The sequence below is a fragment of the Perognathus longimembris genome, chromosome 13 (assembly GCF_023159225.1).
Source record: "Perognathus longimembris pacificus isolate PPM17 chromosome 13, ASM2315922v1, whole genome shotgun sequence".
In the NCBI taxonomy this organism is placed as follows: Eukaryota; Metazoa; Chordata; class Mammalia; order Rodentia; family Heteromyidae; genus Perognathus; species Perognathus longimembris.
Genome location: NC_063173.1, coordinates 35,948,119 through 35,967,695, shown reverse-complemented (window position 1 = coordinate 35,967,695; position 19,577 = coordinate 35,948,119). Strand labels below are relative to the sequence as shown.

Below are 19,577 nucleotides of genomic sequence, written 5' to 3'. Positions count from 1 at the left end.
ACTTAGTAGTTGACGGCCAGACTTGGAGGGGGTTAGGTAGTGCTGCCCTAATTCTAATTTCCATCCCCTGCCTCCGTTTCCCCAAGAGTCACATGGATGTGTTTCTTCTGCCGTTCGCTCTTGCAGGATACAGCACGGTCACCTTTGACGGGACGCCCAGCTATGGTCACACGCCTTCGCACCACGCGGCACAGTTCCCCAATCATTCCTTCAAGCACGAGGACCCCATGGGCCAACAAGGCTCGCTGGGTAAGCTGGCGGGGGTCGGCGCACCTCCCTCCCGGAATGGCCAATCCATAGCGAAGTGGGGAAAGAAGAAGAAGACATCCATCCAAAGGCAACTGGGAAATAATTAGCCAAATCACCCGCTATTTAAGAAGAAAAAGAGCCAGTCTTTGTCCATCCCCCAATACCATGCAACCAAGTCTATCAGTGTCCCGAAGGGCCTTTCGAAGCCCCAGGGGATGACTGCTAAGGGAGACGGCTGTGATCTGGGTGGCGTCACTGGGCACAGGCGGGCATCCAGGCCCTAGGGAACCCCTAATACCCAGCATACTCTCTTCCATGCCGCCCACGTTCCCCGAATCCTTGCGAGCACCCTCACTCCGTTGTTCTTGGCTCTTTTCTCAGGCGAGCAGCAGTACTCAGTGCCGCCCCCAGTCTACGGCTGTCACACGCCCACCGACAGCTGCACGGGCAGCCAGGCTCTGCTGCTGAGGACGCCCTACAGCAGGTAAGAAGGCGCGAGGGCACGGGGAGTGGGTCCCCACCACGCTGGAGGGGGCGTGGAACCCGCAGACACCCCTCCCCGCCCCCTTCCCCACTGACTGCAGATGCGCACGGTCTCGGGAGACAAAGGATCCCGTAATTCCCACTCAGCCACTTGAAGCAAATTAAAGCAGATCTCCCCTCCAGATTAGTCTTGTTTTGATTCTAATTGAGAGCAGTGTCTGTACGGGGCTAAGGAAGAGGGAACTGTGCGTGGAGGAGTTGTTTTTATAAGGGTCTTTATTGGGAGGCCTTTAATTTCCTTCAAACTAGAGATTAAACACGAAGTCCATTCCCCCTTGATTCTCCTCAAGCCCCTCCAACCCCAGTGGTTTCCCTGGCCAGACGACTACTACTGGCCGGTGCTGGCCAAGACCAGCTGCGGTGCCTCAGCTCTGTAGAGCTCTACTTGCGGTAGTGTTTTGTGGACGGCGCCCCCGATTCCGGGGCGGTACACTAAGGCAGGATCTCCGGATCGAGATCGGATTTTAGTGGGGTCCCGGGTGGAGACGCGCCGGCCCACCCACGCCTTTCTAGTTCCAGAGAGGCGAACCCCCCCAGCCTGTTCCCCATTTGGATGCCTTCCTCCCCGCTCTTCTCTCTCCTTTCCATCATGTCTCCCTCTCCCCAATTTATTCTTCAACTTTGGGTGAACTTGGCCGGCATCCCGCGTCTCCGATAGCGTTGCTAAGTAACTGCGGCGCACACACCGGCCCGCGCAGGCTGGGAAGGTGGGGCGGGGGCTGGGAAGGGGCCCCGCCAGCGCCCGGTGCGGCTCGGGATTGGGCACACATTACCTCATAGCTTCCCCCACCCCCGGGTGCTAAGGGGATCCTGACACCAACTGCCCCCAACCCATCCCCAGCCTCCCGCCCCACTGTGCGAGGACCCGGGGCTGACGTCAAGGGAAGGAGGTAGTGAGGTAATGAAGGAAGGAAAAGCGGCTGCCTTGGGAGATTGGGTGGGGGTATGGCTGCGCCTGGGGACCTCCGGGCCGCAGGTGGAGGAGGGGCGCGACCGAGTTATGGAACCCTGCTCTGCCAGGCATTCCGGTGTCCGGGCTTGTTTTGGAGACTGAGTCAGGGACAGGTTCTGAATACTGACTGGGTCGCTTTGCCGTCCCAGGAACGCCTGGGTGTTTGGATTTGGGAAATCTTCCTTTTGATCTGGAAATCCATCTGTCAACTTAAATAGGATTTTGGATTCCACATCAGCCCCCCTTCCTTTTTTATTTTTATTTTTTGGAAAACGAAGAGAAATCTGTGTGGCTCAATGATCACACCACACTTCCTTCTTCTCTTTCCTTAGTTGGACACTGAAACGAATTCTATTATTGTGGCATTGCAGACCCCGTGTGTCCTGCCCCGTCCCCCAGCCCTCCATTTCGGGGCTTCCCCTCAGTGGGTCAAGTCACCGGAATGGGTACGGGATTCATATCCATTCTTTGCTGAAAACCTCTTCCCTTATCAGAACCGCGGCAGCTGGGCCGTGGACATCACATCCTTCTTGAGCAGCTGCTCCCGCCGCCTATTGTCAGGGTGTCGCTGCTGTTATTCTAGTAGCTTTAAGGGGTGGGGGGCAGCTGGACCCGTTCCCCACAGGAAGACCTTGGTCCACCTCTGTTCCTTGGCTCCTTGTGGACGGAGCCTGGTTCTCATCCCAGGCGAGAGGAAGACCTTGGTGTGGGAGTGGGCATTGCTGAGATGGGTGGATACCTCCTTTGGGGAGGGAGGGGTGTGGAGACTGGGAGGGATGGCTGTCTCTTGCAATAGTGATGCTGCTACAGATACATCCTTTCATCTCCTTTCTGCCAAGCCTAGAGTAGCTCAAGGACACTACTAAGAAAGGACATGGACAACCCAGAAAGAGGAGTCTGGATAAAGTGATGAAAAGCATTGTTTTTATTGCAATTCTCCAAAGAGAATCCCTTTGAGGAATTTTGACTTAGGGCTTTTTGACTTTTCCTATAGAAATAGGAAAAGTTACTAAGACTTTTAACTTTTTGGTGCTGAGAATTGAACCTAGTGCCTTGTGAATATTACACAATCTACTATTGAACGATACCTCCAGCCCCCAGATAGCACGCATGCACGCACGCATGCACACACACACACACACACACACACACACACACAGAGTTTTCACATTTCTAATCCAGTTACGGATTGACCATTGTAGAGTCAATTTCATCAGATTCATCTTTCACAAATTGTTGTCTATCTTTTTCTTCTGGGCATTTCTTTTGGGTAATTCTGGAACTTTCTTTGGTCTTGTTTGTACATGGATCTCATAAAAACACAATTTTCTCCTGTTACACATTTTTCCTAAATAGAAACCTCTCAAAAAATAGTGTGACCCTCCCCTCCTAGGAAACCTGCTTGATCCTTTGAAGTGTGTACTCTGAGCCTTTGATGCTCAAGGTTCCATCTCTCCGGGAGTATGAGGAATGACCAGGAGTAAGGATATCTTAAAACTGGATCTGTGCACCAGTGTCACTGCAATGATGTGATTTCCTTCTTTCCAATTCCTAAAAATGTTGGAAGGGTATATAAATGCTTCTGGGATTGTAATGTTTGAAAAAACATAGAAAATAGGACCAAACTTTTATTAATAAACTGCTCAGTAGTTTAGCTGTAAAATTTTATATATTCAGCCATACTTCTACTAGTCCATTGTTTTTTATGTATAATATTGGGACCATCTGGGAAAGGCTTTCCTTCCATTTAGTATATACATTGTTGCAAAAAGCTGTGAGACTTGGCTTTTTCATACTCCATCCACTCCCATACAAAGCTTTTGTTTGGAGATAAAGCAATCTGGGGACCTAGTTTCCCTTCCCAACCTGAAAGAAGGGAACACAAAATAAGCAGTGTACAATGGGGGTCCGCTCAACATTCTAGCTCTCTCTTTCCTGACTACAGAATTCCCTTCACTGAGGTGATAGATTTGAGGAGTTAACAGTTGCACACACTGGAGCTGATTGGGGGTACAGTCCTCAATCAACTTATGAGAAGCTAGAGGAGGTGATTTTCCCCATTCTCCATACCACCCCACCCCACACCTGTGCAACAAATACTGAAGGTGGGTCGAGTATTGTCTAAATGTCACTAAGGGAGCAGAAGCCAGCTGCTAATTCTTATTGAACTGAGTGATTGTAGCTGGTTGAACACATAGTTCCTGGAAGAATAGCCATTGCCTATGTGCACACGAAGTGCTTTCTTCAATTTGCTCATTTCATTCTTCTGACTGCTTTAAGGGGCCAGTACTATAATCTTCATTTGACTGATGTGTAAATAATTTCAGAGAACTGATATAACTTTCTCAAGGTCATGCAAGTGAGCCTTGGAACCAGGATTTGATTTCCAAGTCTACGTGTGTTCCAAATCACAGTGATTCTGGACTCAGCGTTCATCACGTGGATCACTCCCCTTGGTACTCCATAGCAGCACCTTTTGGTGATAAATAACAAGAGTAAATGTGCATACTTAGTGTGTGCGACTAGTGAGCACCTTACAAGTATTAACTTCTTTAATCTACAAAGTATTTAGATGTAGTCAATGATGCATCACCTATATTTTACAGAGAAAGAAACTGAGGCACTGCAAGGTGAATTTCTCTGGAGTGCCATGGAGAGGGGTAGAATTGCTGTTCAAACTCAGATAGCAAGTCTCCAGAATCTCATTTCTTCTCCCCTGCACCTGCTTCTTCTCACATGCCCAAGTGCCTTTCTCGTTATGTAGGTGGTATCTGTCTTGTTCTTTTTTTTTTTTTTTTTTTTTTTTGCCAGTCCTGGGCCTTGAACTCAGGGTCTGAGCACTGTCCCTGGCTTCTTTTTGCTCAAGGCTAGCACTCTGCCACTTAAGCCACAGCGCCACTTCTGGCTGTTTCCTATATATATGGTGCTGAGGAATCAAACCCAGGGCTTCCTGTACCTGAGGCAAGCACTTGTGCCACTAGGCCATATTCCCAGCCCCATCTGTCTTGTTCTTGCTGGGGGATGGGCTTTATCCTTCACAGTTGTGAGAACCCTCCTCCCCCTTTAGTCTACCCACAAGTCTCCCTAGAAAGCCCTTCATAGTTTGGGAGTAGTATTTTCTCTGATGAATATGGTTAGGAGCAAATTTGAGTCTTTTCCTGAAATCCTAACTCACCAAGTAGCTTTTACAAGTTTCAGGCTTCTCCAGCTTGTCTGTACCTCTGGGATAAGATGAACTACTGGGATACCTGAAAGAATTTCAGGCAGAGACCCCCTCCCTGTCCATCCTGTCCCAGGAAGAGCAACCCTTCCAGGGTCACTGATGTGGAACCAGAGGCCAGCTCTGGGGAAAAGTAGAGTCCATGATCTCATGAAGGGGAGACAACCTCATTAGAACAGCACCTATTTCCACCTAGAAAAGGCAGCTGGCGAGGCTGCTCCCTCTTTCCTTACTGTCCCTCCATTTCTCTTGCTTTTGGACCCTCCTTGAATCCCCCAGTCCCTAACTGTGCCCACTTTCTGGATCCATCCTCTCAGCTACTTTGACAGGTTCTGAGCATTGTGTTTGAAACGTGCTTCCATTTGTACTAATCTGTTTTTAAGACATTCAGGTCTTTTCTCTTTCTCTTTTGCTCTTATCTTCACATATCTTTCTTTTAAAAGTTATCTTTAAGTCCAAAGGAATTTCAATTCAACTTATCAATTTATGAGTATAATGCATCTTGATCAATGTGTATATCTTTTTTCTTTCTTTTTTTTTTAAGCCACAGTCCTATAAGCTTAAATGATAGTATTTCCTTTTGTCCTCCTTTTGCCCATTAGCAGCTAACACTTCTTCAATTGTGCAAACAATCATTGTTGGATTGAGTATTTTTAACTGAATGCTGTTGATGTCTAAATAGTGATGTCATTGGTGGAATCAATGACTGGTTGAGATATCTCTTTAGGAGTCATACAGTTTGTGTGGAAACTTGGGATCTATAGACTAATAGGAAGATGCACAATTTACCACTTGGGCTTCAACATAAAAAGAAATCAGATAAGCTGGGTGCTGGTGGCTCATGCCTGTAATCCTAGTTACTCAGGAGGCTGATATCTGAGGATCACAGTTTGAAGTCAGCCTGGGCAGGAAAGGCTGTGAGACTCTACCTCCAATTAACCACCAGAAAAGCAGAAGTAGTGCTGTGGCTCAGAGTGGTAGAATGCTAGCCTTGATCCAAAGAGCTCAGGGACAGCACCCAGGCCCTGAGTTCAAGCCCCATGGCTGATAAAAAAAAAAAGAGAGAAGTCAAATGACAGTTCATGGACCAAGAAGACAAACTCATCATTAATAATTCTTGATTTTACTTATGTACCCATGTGCTTCTTACACAGCATTTCACTGGTAGGCTGAAGGTGGAAGGAGAGAAGTGGTCCCCAGGGTGGTGGGGAATGTTATCAAAGATTCAGCCTTGAATTGATCCTGTCGCCAGTGAAGGGGAAATATTTAGTTCCAAGTATTCTTGTAACTTTTGTGCTGACTCAGTGTTTATTAATAGAAATTGAATCACCAGTGGGTTTTTCTTTGATTAGCTGATGAGCTTGTAAGAGATTACAATACCAAGAGAGTGTCTGTGAAATAATTATTTACCATGGCCTGCTGGGTAGACAGTTCAGGGCAGGCAGCCTCCAAGGCGCCTGGAGGGAAGAGCGCAGTAAGAGGGCTGTGTGCAGCTTTCTCTGCGAGCTCCTTGCTTGGCAGGTCAGGACAAAGCTGAAATCTCTCCCTTGGTACAAAACAGGGTCAGGATAGCAGAAGCTAGAAATATCATGAATTCTGATCATAGCTGCTAGGTGTCTCTGCTCCCCCCATCACTTCTTGGTATTTAAAAAAAAATTCAAAACTGTTTCTACCATGTTGCCATGTAGGTCAATACACATATGGTAGAAAAAAAATCTGAATTTCTACTGTGTTAGATGGTGACATGAACCTTCCTTCCTTGTTCTGTCGAATATAGTTAGTACACTGAAAGATAAAAACATGGATTTGAATTGTGGAGGAGTCCTGGTCTAGATAATAGCTGAGATTTTTTTCCCCCTTTCTTCCTTTCTTTTCGTGCAGAGGTCGAGAACTCAGTATTACAGTGGTCCAGGCCAAAACAAACTCTATATGATCTACTACTGATTTCCTTTTAAGTTCCCCTTTTTGCTAGGATGGACTTCCTTTTATTTTACTCCAACTTGCACTCATCCTGGTTATATGTTTTTTTTTCTCCTCTCTTTCTTGCTTCTAACCTTAAACATTTCTTACATAGGAAACAAGTGACTCCCCCCTCCTCCAAAAAAAAAAAAAAGAGATCTACTTATAAAAATAAAGGACACCGTGACTTTTGGAATATATTTTGGCAGCCTGCAATTTCAGATCATTTCCGACCAGGCGGAGCTCGACAGTTGGAACTGAAATGCCTACGTGACTACTGTGGTTATTGTGAGCGAGATCACCTGCTTATCTGGTCTCATTTGGGAATGAGGTAGTGACACCTACCGTGGCCATTTAATAATTAGATGCTTCATTTGATAGAGGCCATATGTTCCCTGAATGGTGGTTGCCGCTTTTTTTTGGGTTTCCATGGTGAGAGCTGGGTGTTGACCGATTGCCCAAAGAGATCAGAGCCTCAACATACTTGGGCCCAGTATTTTTAGCTCCAGTTCACATTCTGTCCGTTCTCCAGCGGTCGTTATTGTCATTGCTGTCATTGACTTGTGGAGGAAAGGTTGTGCCAGCCGGGCTGATTCACTGAGACACTGCTGAGCTCCAGCCAGCAGAAGGCAGGATGTGGTTAAAATTGTGCTCTGATCTGATCCATGGCCTCAGAAACTGTTTAGTAGCTTGGGGATTTTCTAGAAGCTCCTTTCTCCCATCTGCCTTTTTTACCTTCTTTTCTCTTTGAGGGTTTGTAGGCTAAGCTACCAGAAAAATAATCACAAAGTGGGACTTTTTTTTTCTGGGATCTTAGTTAATTGAAGAAGAAGCATTGTGCTTAGTGTGAGGGGAGGATACAGTAGGCATCCTGAACCATTGCGCAGCTTCTGTGATTCTGATGCTCCCATGAGCATATTCTCTTCCTTTTCCTCCTCCTCCTCCTCCTCCTCCTCCTCCTCCTCCTCCTCCTCCTCCTCCTCCTCCTCCTCCTCCTCCTCCTCCTCCTCCATCTTCTTCTGCATCACCGTTGTCGTCATCATCATCATCATCATCATCATCCTATTACAGTAGTGAAAAGACTAGGTTCAGAGGTCAGAAAATAAATCCCAGGATGCCTCCAAAGGGGCAGAGCAAGGTAGAGGTGGTAATCAGTTATGCCAACACTAGTTGGCAGTTTTCATCTGACAATTACTATTATTATTATTATTTTGTTGGTTGCGGAGCTGGAACTCAGGGCCTGGGTACTCTCCCTGAGCTCTTTTTGCTCAAGGCTAATGCTCTATCACTTTGAGCCATACCACCACTTCCAGTTTTCTGGTGGTTAATTGGAGAGGGTCTCATGGACCCTTAGAAAACAAATTAGTCAATTTTCAGTTATCTTATTATTTTTATACAGAGCCATTACCTTCTTCAAGTTTCATATCATCCCTATAAAATAAGATTAACATAGTTTTACTCGATAGTTGAGAAAACTTACCTGCGATTTTCCCAGTGTCATAAGATATACCATTGCTTAATAAAACATAATACAAGTCGTATGTGTAATTTAAAATTTGCTAAACACATTAACATTTTTAAAAAGTGAAACTAACTTAAAAATATCACACACAACTCATTATAGCAAAAATCTTATTTCAGTGTGGCACTAGCTATGTTTCTGGTGCTCAGTAGCCAATGTGGTCAGAGACTCTTATGGTGGACATTGTAGAACAGAGGATTTACTAAGTACCCACAAGGAATTCACACACACACACACACACACACACACACACACACACACACACACACACACACATTGACCCTATATCTGAGCAGATTTGCTTTCTGGGACAAAAGAATTGCTCTTAAAAGTTTTGTCTTTGGAATCCTTCTAGAGGAACCCATGGAACTATGCTTTGAGTCTCTTGAGAAAAATCCTAAATCATAAAAGTTAGCTATTTGTGCATTCACTGTGCCATTCATTTTTATTTCCCAAACCTGTTGAACGTGATCAGTTTCTTAGTCATATGCAAAAATTAAATAATTGCAGAAAGATCTTATACCCCAAACAGGACCCAGAAAAATTGTCAACAGGGGCTGAATGATTTTAGTGAGTGGACAATTTAAAAAAAATCAATGACAAAAAATATAGAGCTACCTGGGGAATACAATGCCTGTTAGCCTGTTAGCTGAGATTAATGGCAAGATTAATAAATGGGTTGCTTGATGAAAAGGCACAGGAGAACAAAAACCAGTGGAGAGATTGTGGAGGAGGACACTTATTAATGGACTGTGAGCCCAAAGAAAGTTCAAGAAACTCTCCTGTGGTAAATGCAGCAGGCTGGCACTTCTAATAAAAGTTGGGGTCTTTCAGGAATTAATTACACCAGCCTTACAGCAAGAATTCATGGAATTGCGAAATGTAGTGGCACAGACCAGCACGGGCCGCTGCTGCAAATCAGGAAGCTGCAGGGAAAGAGAGTCATTTTTTTTTCATTGATATGTAGGATATTGTAGTAGCATAATAGCTATTCAGGCTCAGGATGAATGATGGGGTCCAGATATTCACTGACTAATGAAACTACACATACTTGGAGTTTGAAGTCACTTCACTTTTTATATGCAAAATTCCCTCCTGGATCCCATTTCCTTCTTATCCTATATACCCGACACAGGAGTTCTAAATAATTTTCATAGTGATTATATGAGAGTCAAATAGACTCTACCATGATTTATCAAGGTATGTCAAAAGATTACATGGTATTCATTTCTTCCCAGTAATTTCTCACAAGGCCCCTCCCCCACCCCACACCCACAATAAGTTCCTAGTTTAGTTGGCTGAAAAAGACCCTTTCTGAATTAAAAATTCCCTTGCTTCTGTCAATAAAGCAACAGGAAGGAATGTCATGACAAGATTGAGACTGTCCAGGATTTGTGATCTGATATCATACACCAGATACTAAGCATTTCTTATCTCCTTTCACGTCTGCCATGAAGGTAGAGTGAAAATTTTCTCTGTGATGTGTTTAAAACCAAAGGTTCCAAGAAAACCCATTAATCTCTGAGGTTTCAGATTTCATAATTAACCATTTAAGACCAGGTCTAAATTTATTCCTAATAGAGGTTGGTAGTGTTGGAGAAGTCTAGTAATGGATTGGTGTGCTCATTTGCAGGAGTAAGATAAATATAAAGAATGATAGCTTTTGGTTGTGGTACTTGGTTTTGTATTTTCTCCTTTGAGGTCTTAATGTAATAATTAATTCTATCTACGTATCTATCTATGTACCTATGTATCTCTCTGTCTGTCTGTCTGTCTGTCTGTCTGCCTGTCTGTCTGTCTGTCTGTCTATTGCCAGTAAGGGGGCTTGAACTCAGGGCCTGGGCATTCACCCTTAGCTATCCACTCAAGGCTGCTGCTCTACCATTTGAGCCTAAACCTTCCAGCTTTGTACTGGTTAATTGGAATAAGAATATCACCGAATTTTCTGCAGGGGTTGGCTTCAAACCAGGACCATCAGATCTCAGCTTCCTAAGTAGGTAGGATTCCAGGCAGTAAGCCACCAACGTCTGGCCAGGTTGGGGAGGGCAGAGAGGTCCAAACTGTATTTGACTTGTACAAGGATTGTAAATCTGGAAGAGAGCAATTTCTTCAGCTGTGTACAGATTTTTATCACCATCTTCTGCTTGCCACATCCTTTCAAAGCAGCCCATCCATCACCCATCACTCTGGCTTTTCAGGCCCTCATAATCCACAAGATACTTATCCTTTTGATTAAAACAATTTAATGGCCTTTTCATGAATAATTAATCTGCTGTCTTTTTACTCTCAGTTTCAGGCTTTTAACTTTAATGTTGAGTTATTCAGCCTGTGTTGCCTTTCAAAGTCTCCTGTCCCTCACCCTCTTCTCAAGGTTTACCTCTTCAGAAACTCCAATGTTTAGTGTTCCAAGGTGTTTTCATTTCCTTCTTTTACCTCTCTCCTTCCCTCCTTCCCCTCCCCTCCCCTCTTTCTTTCCTGGCTTTACTATATATCCTGAACTAGATTCAAACTCACTATGGAGCCTTTACTGGCTTTAAGCTTGAGATCCTCTTGCGTGCTGGGATTATAGGCATGTGGCACTATGCCTGGTTTATACTATTTTTTAAAATCTTCCAAATACTCTTAAATCTCTTCCGCTGTGTGGGTAGTAAATAACTGTGTAGTGGTCTATGGGATGAAGTGAACATAACTTCAGATAAGTGTATTCTATTATTCTGCAAAAGGTGGTGGCTTACTGTAAAGACCAGATAAAACTCTGTTGCTTTTTCTTTGGTGCCAGTCCTGGGGCTTGAACTCAGGGTCTGGGTTCTATTCCTTAGTCTTTTTTGCTCCAGGCTGGCACTCTACCACTGGAGCCACAGCTCCACTTCTGGCTGTTTGGAGCTTAACTAGAGATAAGAAGCTTAGAGACTGCCCAGTCTGGCTTGGAACCTCAATTCTCAGATCTTAGCCTCCTGAGTAGCTAGGATTCCAGGCATAAGCCACCAGTGCCCAGCAGTAAAAAATTGTGAGTGTGTGTGTGTGTGTATTTCTAATTTTGGATGTTTACCAACAGTGACAACTTATACCAAATGACTTCCCAGCTGGAATGCATGACCTGGAATCAGATGAACCTCGGAGCCACCTTAAAGGGGTAAGCTCTTTACTCCATTGCTCTTCAACAGTTGTGTACACCACTTCAAACCAGTTTCCAGTTTTCTGACTTGTGGAGGTAGTACAATACAGAAAAGTGGGCCTAGCTCTCTGGAGCATTATGATGCTCTTTTGCCTACTTCATGATTATGTTTGGTATCAAATTTTCAAAAATGTAAAAAGGATTTTTTTTTCGGTTTGGAGCAAGGGAATTGGGAATATTGAGCCTTTTCTTGCTGAATGTTTTAGAATTCTTCACAGATGTTGTGTCCACATAACCTCATTTAACGTTGGTCTTTTGCTAGTGCTATCACAGATGTTAAGCATTACATTATCTTATCAAGAAATACTTTGCATTTACAAAGTCCAGGATCCAGATTTGTATCTGTGTGATGATGATTTGAACAATCCAAAGCTAGACATGCTCACTTCTCCTTGTATCTGTAAAATGAAGGAAGGATGAAAGGAAGGAGGGAAGGAATGAGGGAAGGAAGGGAGAGAGGGAGGGAGAGAGGGATGAAAGAGGGGAGGGAAGGAGGGAAAGAGGGAGAAAAGAAGGAAGGAAGGGAAAGTGGGGCTAGCTTTCAAGGGTGGGAGAACTCACCTTTAGTTTTTCACAAGTCAGAGGAGTGGCAGTTGGCTGTCACACCCATGGAGTGCCAATGATGCTTCTCTAGGTCACTTTGTCTTTGTATTAGACTAATGAAGTCTAGGTACTGTTGCAAGGGGGTAAAATGATACCCAGAGTTAGGTCATTTTCCAAGATCAAATCCTTTTGCAGGGTACAGCTGATTTTCCAAGCTCAAATAGGATTCCAACCCTCAAGCTCTGTCTAGTCTCTCTGATGCCTTCCACCCACCACTGGTCCCAGTGGGAAGGGGACTTTGTTCAACACTCTTGTCCTCTAGCTTTGTGTCTCTATGTATTTCGTGGCTTCTCATTAGATTCTGGGACCTGAGGGGTTTGCCAGAGCCATGCATGCTCCATTCCCCACCCCCACCTCTTCTTCTCTTCTAGAGTTGCTGCTGGGAGCTCCAGCTCAGTGAAATGGACAGAAGGGCAGAGCAAGTGAGTGGACATGGCCTTATTAATTAACATCTGGGCATACAGGAGTTAGGACTGATGTGGGTACTCAGGGTAGCATTTGGGGGATGGGACAAATCTTTCCCTCCCCCCTTATTTATTGTACACCTACCGTGGGTCACGTGGAATTGGTGATGTTTCTCATCAGCACATCCCTGGAAAGAAATCATGCAGCATGTTCGAAAGCACAAAAGTTGTGGCATTAAACACATTCTTTTATATCAGTCAAGACTTTTTAAATTTCTCAGGATAACTTACCTAAATTTGTGAAGATGTCTCATCTCCCCCCACATTTGTAAACATATCCTGGGGGCATTTCTGTAGCTCTTTCTTTTGATTTTATTTTATCCACTTAAACACCAGAATCAGCCTCCATCTTTTTTCCTTTCTTGGCTCAATCTTGTTTCTTTGGATTATTTTTCCCTGATCACCAGAGTGGCTTTTCATTCTCTAAGGCCTGGCTGGTAGAACCCTTCTCCCTCCCCCCCCCCGCCATGTTTTCTGCTATTTTTTCCAGATCTTCACTTCCTCTGGATCCAAAAGAAAAAAGCTCTCAGTGCCTGGAATTGTTTTTCACGTGCCATTTCCATCCAAGGGCCTGCCGACAGTTTTAGCATTCTCTCTTTCTACGTGCTCTCAACTTCCTTTCCAGTCCCGCCCTTTCCTTCTAGATCTTTTCTTTGGCCTCTACTTAGCATTAGTAACTCTCAGATGAAATGCCAACAACAGATGGAACATGATTATGAAGCGAGTCGTGTGTTTCAATTAAAATGTTTTCTTTTATGTTGGAATACAGGATTGGGTGGTTTGTCTTAATTATAAAAAAATACAAATAAGGAATCTTGAAATGTATTCTAATGTGAGTGTTCCACCGATCATTTTAATATCTTCATTTATTGAATTATTATTTTGGGGATACTGGAGTTTGAACTCAGGACCTTGTGCTTATGTTAGGCAAGTTCTCTATCATTGAGCCATATGCTTTCTGGATAGAATCTCAAGTTTTAGGCCAGGAGTGGTCCTCCAAATGGCATCAACTTGCTTTTGCTTCTCACATAGCTAGAATTACAGGGGTGTTACACCATACTCAGCTAATTCTGATACTTTTAAAGGTCTTTAGATAACATGCTATTTGTTGTATACTAGGGTATCAGAATCTGTATTGTCAGGATGAAGCACAAAGTATGAATCATTTGTCCACTTCTGTATTAGGGGCAAAAAACTGCACAAATTTTCATTGATTTGTAACTTGGTTTGGGAAAAGGATTCTCAAAATGAAAATACATTCCTTGAATACTAACGTCACTCAAGGAACTATATAAATCAAGTTGATTTTTCTCAATAGTAAGAAAAATCATCGTGACAAGGTAGATGAAAAGGTAACATGAAAACTAGTGATTTGACTGTTTTAAAGAAAAAAAACAATTTCTATATCACTCATAAAATGAATTATTAACTTTTTTTATTAAAAGGTCATGTACTTCTGACTAAACTCCATTCTTGTCTTCCTTCCTTAGAAAGTTGACTAGAAAAAGTGACTTCACAAAGTATTCTAGGCAACTCCATGGAGACACCTTTCATTAGGCGTCAGAGAGCAACAGGGACAGGATTTTAAGTAGAATGTGGCAAGCTGAAAGGAAAACATGGCATGTATATGCATAAGTGGGCGGGGATTAGTCTTGTCATTTACTCTCTTGTCTCCCTTCTTGTGAGACTGCCCTTCCCATCCTTCCTTCCTTCCTTCCTTCCTTCCTTCCTTCCTTCCTTCCTTCCTTCCTTTTTCTTTCCTTCCTTTATTTCTCTCTCCCCTTCCCTTCCCCTTCCTTCCTTCCTTCCTTCCTTCCTTCCTTCCTTCCTTCCTTCCTTCCTTCCTTCCTTCCTCTCTCTCTCTCTCTCTCTCTTTCTTTCTTTCTTTCTTCCTTGTTTGTGTACAAGTCCTGGAGCTTGAACTTAGACACTGTTCCTGAGCTTTTTGCTCAGGGCTAGCATTCTACCCCACAGTTCTACTTCTGACTTTTTGGTGGTTAACTGGAGATAAGAGTCTCAAGTACTTTCCAGCCTGAGCTACCTTTAAACCCTAATCCTCAGATCTCTGACTCTTAAGTAGCTAGGATTACAGGAGTGAGTCATTGGTACCTGGCCTGTTATTCTTTATTTATTATTTTTTGAACTCAGGACCTGGGAGCTACCCTTGAGGTTTTTGCTCTACCACTTGAGGCACAACTCCATTTTTGGCTTTTTTTTTCTTGGTGGGAGGAATGTACTTGATTAGAGATGATAGCCCATAGCCTTCTTTTGCACTGGCAGACTTTGGACGAAGTTCCTCAGATGCCCCAGCCTTTGGAGTAGTTAGGATTATAGGTGTGGTTTAGGATTACAGTGCTTGTTATTCATTGTTTAATCCCTGCCTGTCTGCTTCGGCCAGCTACTATTAGGACCTCAAATGGAGAATCTTATATTTCAATAGATTTCTATTTAAGTCTGAAAGCTGAAAGTACTTTATCTTTTTCCCTTTCTTTTCCTCTCCTATAAACAAATAAAACTCATTTCTTTTAGAGTAGGTCCCTAGGAGAAAAAAAAATTACTGGAGAATCTAACCCTTAGCCCACCATTATAAATACTTCTATGATGTCTTGTGTTGTCTGCTTTGTATTGGTTTGAAAACATTTTCTGGGTTTATTCTTAATGGTTGCTGACTTCCTAAGGCTGCTGACAAGGCTCGGCTACCCTGTTGGCCTCTGTTTTGTCTCTTCTGAAGAAAATATCCTGCAAGATGGAGAAACACATCAACCTTGACTGTGGTCCAAGTTATTAAAACAAGGAGGAAGTTACTCTCTGGAGACCAGAGTAGGGGGAGTGGGAAATTGAACACAATGGAAATGTGAAAGGCGTGCTGAGCAAAATGAATGTCCCAGTGCTTGTCCAAGAAGTTCACAGACTGTGGAGAACACACAGTATTTGACCTGTGCATGCTCACAAGGAACACTGAGGAACCTCACAATGAGTGATGGATGGTGAAGCAAAGCTGTGTGTTTTGGTAGGGCCAAATCTGTCAGATCTGGAGAAAATCCCCTCTAGACATAGTCTCATCCTCCACAACCTGTGCCAAAAGAGATAGTGGGAGGTTCTGGCTGGGAGCGCCAGCATGCAGCCCAACACCTTCCCGTTTTCTCTCATGAACATAAGGTACCTGTCCAAGAGATTTACTTCTTGAGAACAGATAGCCTGAATTTCAAGTGGCTCCTGAGCTTGAGATGCAAAGCAAAGGTGGAAAGGGGCAGTTCTTAAAGCATAAGCCATTCTGTGAATAGAACATTCATGTGTATCTTCTCCTTTAATGTCCCAGCAGAAATATGTTCATTTCCTTCATCCAGACTGCTACATTTATGATGTTGAAACTTCTTTTTGGGAGTGGGGGTGGGATGGGTGCATTGTGTGGGGCTTGAACTTAGAGCCTGGGCATTGTCCTTGGACATTCTTTCTCAAGGCTAGTGCTCTACCACATTGAGCCACAGCCCCACTTCCAACTTTGTGGTGGTTATTGGAGATAAGAGTCTTATGGACTTTCCAGTCCAGGCTGATTTTGACAGTCCTCTCCTGAGTAGATAGGATTACAGGCCTGAGATATTGGCACCTGGCATTGAAATGATTCTTTTTCCTTTCCTTTTGAAAAAAAAGGATGTGTTTTTAATTGACACTGATACATGTATGCAGAGAACACTTATAGAATTATGTTCACTTCCAAAAGAATGCTCTAAAGTAAAGATCATAAAAGTGGATTTGGTTAAAAATGAGTCATCTGAAATTGAACATACACTTAGATTCATTACCTGGGAAGTTTTCCTTTTGAAACACTGTAATCAGATATATCATATTGATCTACAATTCAATCACTCAGCAAAGTATTTACTGAGTGCTTCCTAGTCCCTGAAACTCATCCATACTCTGAGACAGCAGCACCTAAGATAACCATGTTACTGTGATACCACATGTAATAAACAGAGAAGAGAAAATAAAATTACAGATGAGATCACTTGTGGGGAATACTTTGAAGGAAACAATACAAGGTGATGTAGTGAAATAGTGGGTATGGAATGAGAGTGATTTAAAAAAGTGTTCAAAGGTCATGTCAACAAAAGGGATAGGTGAGTTATAAGAAGACACAGGAGAAATGCTTCCTCCCATTCCCTAGCTGTTACAAAGACCCCAAAATGAGACTAAGCCTGGGAGGGACACTTCAGTACACTTCAGAGCATTTTGAGAGACTTGAAGTAGATGTGGCTAACAGGAAATACACCCCAACAACACAGGAAGTGTCTATTGCAATCAACTTTTTCCCTTTGCCAAGCATGGTATAACTTTTCTGGCCCTTATGTTTCTCACAAGTCATACTGTTGATTTTATTTTTTTAGCACTGGGATTGAACTCAGGGCTTCCAGCAAAGATGCAAGCACTTTACCATTGAGCCACATTCCCTAATACAATTGTTGGCTAGAGCTTGATAGCTAGACTAGCAGGAGGAAAAATGAACTCCTGGGTTTGATGGAAGGAGTTGGAGGCACTGGACAGTGCCATTCTCCTTGTCCCTCTCACTTAGAGAGAACTAATCCATAAATTTCTTTCCTTCAAGTATTTATGTTCCGTTGATTTTCTTTCCTCAACTCCCACCACCGCTGGCATTTTCTGTTTGGATGTGTTTAATAATGTAATTAATTTCTAATATTCTGGGGACTAAATCTAGGGCTTCAGCACTTCTCTATTTGAGCTATGCTCCCAGCCTTTGTGTTTTGTATTTTGATTTTGAAATGCGGGTCCTTCCTCCAACTGTCCTGGCTGGCCATGAACTTGAGTCCTCGTACCTCTGATTCCTGAGTACCTAGTACAAGCCACTACACCACGCTAATGTGTTTAAGTGTTAAATGATGTAACTATATTATATAAATTATAGGACGTTTCAACATACAACTCTACAGGAAAGGAAAGGAGTAGTCCCCTATTAGTTCAGACGAAATGACATAATATTGGGTTGCACACATTCTTAGACATTTTTCTGTGTTAATTTCCTTTTTTTTTAATAAAAATTGACTAGATCATCATAAGTGCATACCTATAGAGCATTGAAGAGTTCTTATTTATTTATTTATGGTGCCAGCATGGGGGCTTAAACTAAGAGCTTTGTCCTCTTGCTGGACTTTTTCACTCCTAGCTGGCACTCTCTTGAGCCACACTTCCACTTCCAGCTTTTTGCTGGCTAATTGGAGATAAGAGTCTTGAGAACTTTCATCTGCTTTGGCTGGCTTTGAACTGTGATTCTCACATCTCACCCTCCTGCATTGCTAGGATTACAGGCATGAGCCACTGGCTCCTGGTAAATTCTAAGTTTTAAGCCTTATCAGGGTTGATTTTTAAAAAATGTTCTTAACAATACCTAGTTAAAATAATACTTTGGGGGTCTGTAGGTACGTTGTTTCTATGTTTCTAACCATTTTGTCTTTAAAGCAGGAAATAAGTTCATCTCATAAATGTGAGGGTAAAGGATAGGTTTGTTCAGGTGTGTGTGTGTGTGTGTGTGTGTGTGTGTGTGTGTGTGTGTGTGTGTGTGTGTGTGTGTGTGTGTGTAGCGGGGACTCCCAGGAAAAACAAGAAGAGAAGGTGGTGGTAAAGGGGCTGACTTAGAACTGAGATCATGGTATCTCAGCACAGAGAGATGAAGTGGGGTTAAGGAGGATTCTGATTGGTTAATGGGAGATGAGCATACACATATGTATTCTAGAGGAGCAGAGGGTAAGTTAGGCCAGCAGAGGATGCCTTTGTGACCCAAAGAGTATTTTGTACTTCTCAGGTCTGCAGTTTTATCCTGGCCCTTCTGAGACTCTCTGCTCGCTATTTATCCCCCTCCCTATCATCTGCTCAAGGAAAGATCATAACCTCTAGCTAGAAAAATATTGATTTAGAATCTGAACTAATGAAAAGTTACCCAAATATTTCTCAGAAATAAGGAGAGGAGCTACTACATATTGTAGTAGGTGTTTTTCTACTAAAACTGAACAAGTTTATTTATTCTAACTTTATTTCCAACTCTTTATTTTTAAAACAAAACTACAAATGGAGTGTTCTGTGAGGCTAAGATGGCTGCTTTATCTAAAATGAAAACAACTATTTTTCTCCTTTGATCAGAAAAGTAACACAGGCTTATCATTTTTTTTTTAGTTCAGACAGTACCAAAAGATTATAAAGAAATGAAGAAAAGTAATTTGTCATCTCACCACCCAGAGATAATGAAAACAAAATTGTTTCATTGTGTATTGTATTTGTAGAGACAACAAAATACTGGAAACATTTATCTATTATCCACAGTTACCTCTGGATGGATTAGAGGGAAGGGAAAAAGGACTGACAAACACTGACAAGAAATAATGGAGACTATTATCCTCATCACCAGGGGTGTAGCTCAGTGGTAGCGTGCTAACCTAGCCTACATGAGACCCTGGGTTCAAACCCCACCACTGGAGAAAGAGAGGATCTTTGGAGGAGAATAACTAGAAACATCATATAAAAATGACTTCTTCATGGAGTTCTGCTGTAAAGGGAGAAAGGAAGTGCGATTCTGCTGGGAAGAGATCTGGGGATTTTTAAAAACACTTATTTGCTTTTATTTATATTTAAAATATTTCCATGTTTGCTTGCTGATTCAGATAATCACAAACAGGAAGATCGTGGGAGGGGAAGAATTGTTGGAATAATGCAAGATGAAAGGGAAAAGGCTCTTTAGGCAAGTGGCTTTAGTGAGGCTAGTTTACCTAGTAATAATAATGGTTTGTAAACATTCTTTGTTTATAAGAGCTCTTTCTCTTGCCATCTGTACCATAACTACCATCTCTGGTTTGTGTCTTAGCTCTGTCAGTAGCTTTTTTTGT

At 42.9% G+C, this 19,577-nt stretch overlaps 1 protein-coding gene across 7 annotated transcripts in view; it reads left to right on the top strand.

Moving 5' to 3' along the window:
- Nucleotides 1-19,577, top strand: part of Wt1 (WT1 transcription factor) — a 47,694-nt gene that overhangs the window by 6,353 nt on the left and 21,764 nt on the right. For 5 of the 7 annotated variants that reach the window (XM_048359515.1, XM_048359516.1, XM_048359520.1 and 2 more), the window contains exons 2-5: nucleotides 127-249; nucleotides 631-733; nucleotides 11,501-11,578; nucleotides 12,595-12,645. In XM_048359515.1, coding sequence (XP_048215472.1) covers nucleotides 127-249; nucleotides 631-733; nucleotides 11,501-11,578; nucleotides 12,595-12,645 — 355 coding nt within the window. The remainder of the gene's footprint in view (nucleotides 1-126; nucleotides 250-630; nucleotides 734-11,500; nucleotides 11,579-12,594; nucleotides 12,646-19,577) is intronic. The other 2 variants (XM_048359517.1, XM_048359523.1) reach the window with 1 other exon arrangement.